The 2079-nt window shown below is 45.9% G+C and overlaps 1 protein-coding gene across 1 annotated transcript; it reads left to right on the plus strand.

Annotated features, from left to right (window-relative positions):
- The first annotated feature begins 301 nt into the window (after positions 1-301).
- LOC121309138 (cAMP-specific 3',5'-cyclic phosphodiesterase 4A-like) lies at positions 302-1816 on the plus strand. Its single transcript, XM_041242034.1, has 4 exons — positions 302-544; positions 636-672; positions 1112-1182; positions 1621-1816. The coding sequence occupies exons 1-4, from the start codon at positions 498-500 to the stop codon at positions 1799-1801; spliced, it is 336 nt and encodes a 111-aa protein (XP_041097968.1). The 5' UTR covers positions 302-497; the 3' UTR covers positions 1802-1816.
- Positions 1817-2079: the final 263 nt, after the last annotated feature.

Here is a 2079-nt window from a genome sequence, read left to right on the forward strand (position 1 = left end):
GTGTGTGTGTGTGGTTGCGTGGCTCACTCTCTGTGTGGCTCACTCTCTGTGTGTGTGTGTGGTTGCGTGGCTCACTCTCTGTGTGTGTGTGGTTGCGTGGCTCACTCTCTGTGTGTGTGTGGTTGCGTGGCTCACTCTCTGTGTGTGTGGTTGCGTGGCTCACTCTCTGTGTGTGTGTGTGGTTGCGTGGCTCACTCTCTGTGTGTGGTTGCGTGGCTCACTCTCTGTGTGTGTGGTTGCGTGGCTCACTCTCTGTGTGTGTGTGGCTCACTCTCTGTTGTGTGTGTGGTTGCGTGGCTCACTCTGTGTGTGTGTGTGGTTGTGTTGCTCATGTGTCTTGCTGTTTGTTTCTTTATAGTTTCGAGGTGGAGAATGGCCTCTCCCCAGGCCGCAGCCCCTTGGACTCGCAGGCGAGCCCAGGCCTGGCGCTGCACCCCTCCTTCCCGCAGAGCCAGCGGCGAGAGTCCTTCCTGTACCGCTCTGACTCCGACTACGACATGTCCCCCAAGACCATGTCCCGCAACTCGTCCATCACCAGCGAGGCGTGAGTGTCCTCCTGCACGCACACTGCCATGCTCCTGTGCTGTGTCCTCTTGCTCCAGGCTAACGTGCGTGTCTCTCTATTCCTGTTCTAGGCATACTGAGGATCTCATAGTCACCCCCTTTGCACAGGTACAGTCAATTCATTTATTGGGGTCTATTAAGTTGCACCCATTGTCCTCGTGGGACCCCCCGTGTCTACTGGTTTCCATTCCATCTGAGCTCTCAATTACTCAACTAACCCTTGACTGGACTAATAATTTGCTTAATTAGATCTTTTTTTAATTGGCTTAAAAAAAGTTACAGTTTTCAAGTTGCATATAAAATGTTATAGTTAACTTGAAATTCCCAACTGTTTAAAAGCTGCAAACAGGTAAAGAGACCATTTATACTTTACTGCTTGAGAGTGGAGACCCCGTCACCCAGAGAAATAAATCCGTGAATTAAAACTTTGATCGAACACAGGGCGCGACTCTTTTCGTGTTTATGAATGTCCCACGGCAGTGGCATGTGTTTTAATGGGTATGTGTGTGTGTGTGTGTGTGTTTTTTTTTTTGTTTGCTTGTTTCAGGTGCTGGCTAGTCTGCGCAGTGTGAGAAACAACTTTTCCCTCCTCGCCAATGTCACCACCCCTACCAACAAGTGAGTATCTGTGCCCATACACAACAATTCACTGAACACTGTGATTGAGGCTGCTGTGTGTACATGCATACAGCTCTGGACAAAAGACTTGCATCACCTAGAATTTTAGGATTGAGACATCATTAATAAATATATCTATAGACACACACACACACACATACGAATATAATTCATAAGGTTTCATTCGACTTTATTAAGCAAAATTAGTTCATTGTATTGGGTGATGCAAAATGTTTGGCCACAGCTGGACACAGAACAGACGGTTTCTTTTATAAACCAGCTGGGCAGCAAGAATGTCTCCACCGATACAGCTGCCTCTTTTGGCCAGCAGAGGGAGAAAGAGTTTTTTTTTTTTCTCTCTCTCCTGCACAGGGACTGGTTTTTAGTGGCTGCGCTGTCTCTATCACCCTTTCATTGCAGTTCTCTGTTTGTCCACAGGAGGTCGCCAGTCAGCAGCCAGCCCACCGTTTCCAAGGCTTCCCTTTCAGGTAGGGAGCTTGGTTCTCAGAGATGCAGCCCAGTCCTTCTGCACTTGCAGGGTTGTTGTGACGATACGCTACGGCAAAGGGCAGGCTCTTGCATTCTGAACAGCAGCTCCAAGATTATAGCAGACATCTAACATAGCAATCCCAGTCATGATTGAGTAATACTACTGCTACTATAATAATAATAATAATAATAATAATAATAATAATAATAATAAAAGTAATACTTTCATTGCATTCAATCATCAAGTTCGGGGGTGTGTTTAATAGGTTGTATTCTGATTATTTTACGAAAGGGATTTTTTTTTTTTTTTTTTTTTGTATTGAGTTCTAGTCCAATTGGAAATATGCACTGAATCCAGTCACCTTGCCCTCACTGCTGTGATATTTTCTGTGGTTCGTTCTTAAGGGC

The sequence above is a fragment of the Polyodon spathula genome, unplaced genomic scaffold, assembly GCF_017654505.1.
Source record: "Polyodon spathula isolate WHYD16114869_AA unplaced genomic scaffold, ASM1765450v1 scaffolds_898, whole genome shotgun sequence".
NCBI lineage: Eukaryota > Metazoa > Chordata > Actinopteri > Acipenseriformes > Polyodontidae > Polyodon > Polyodon spathula.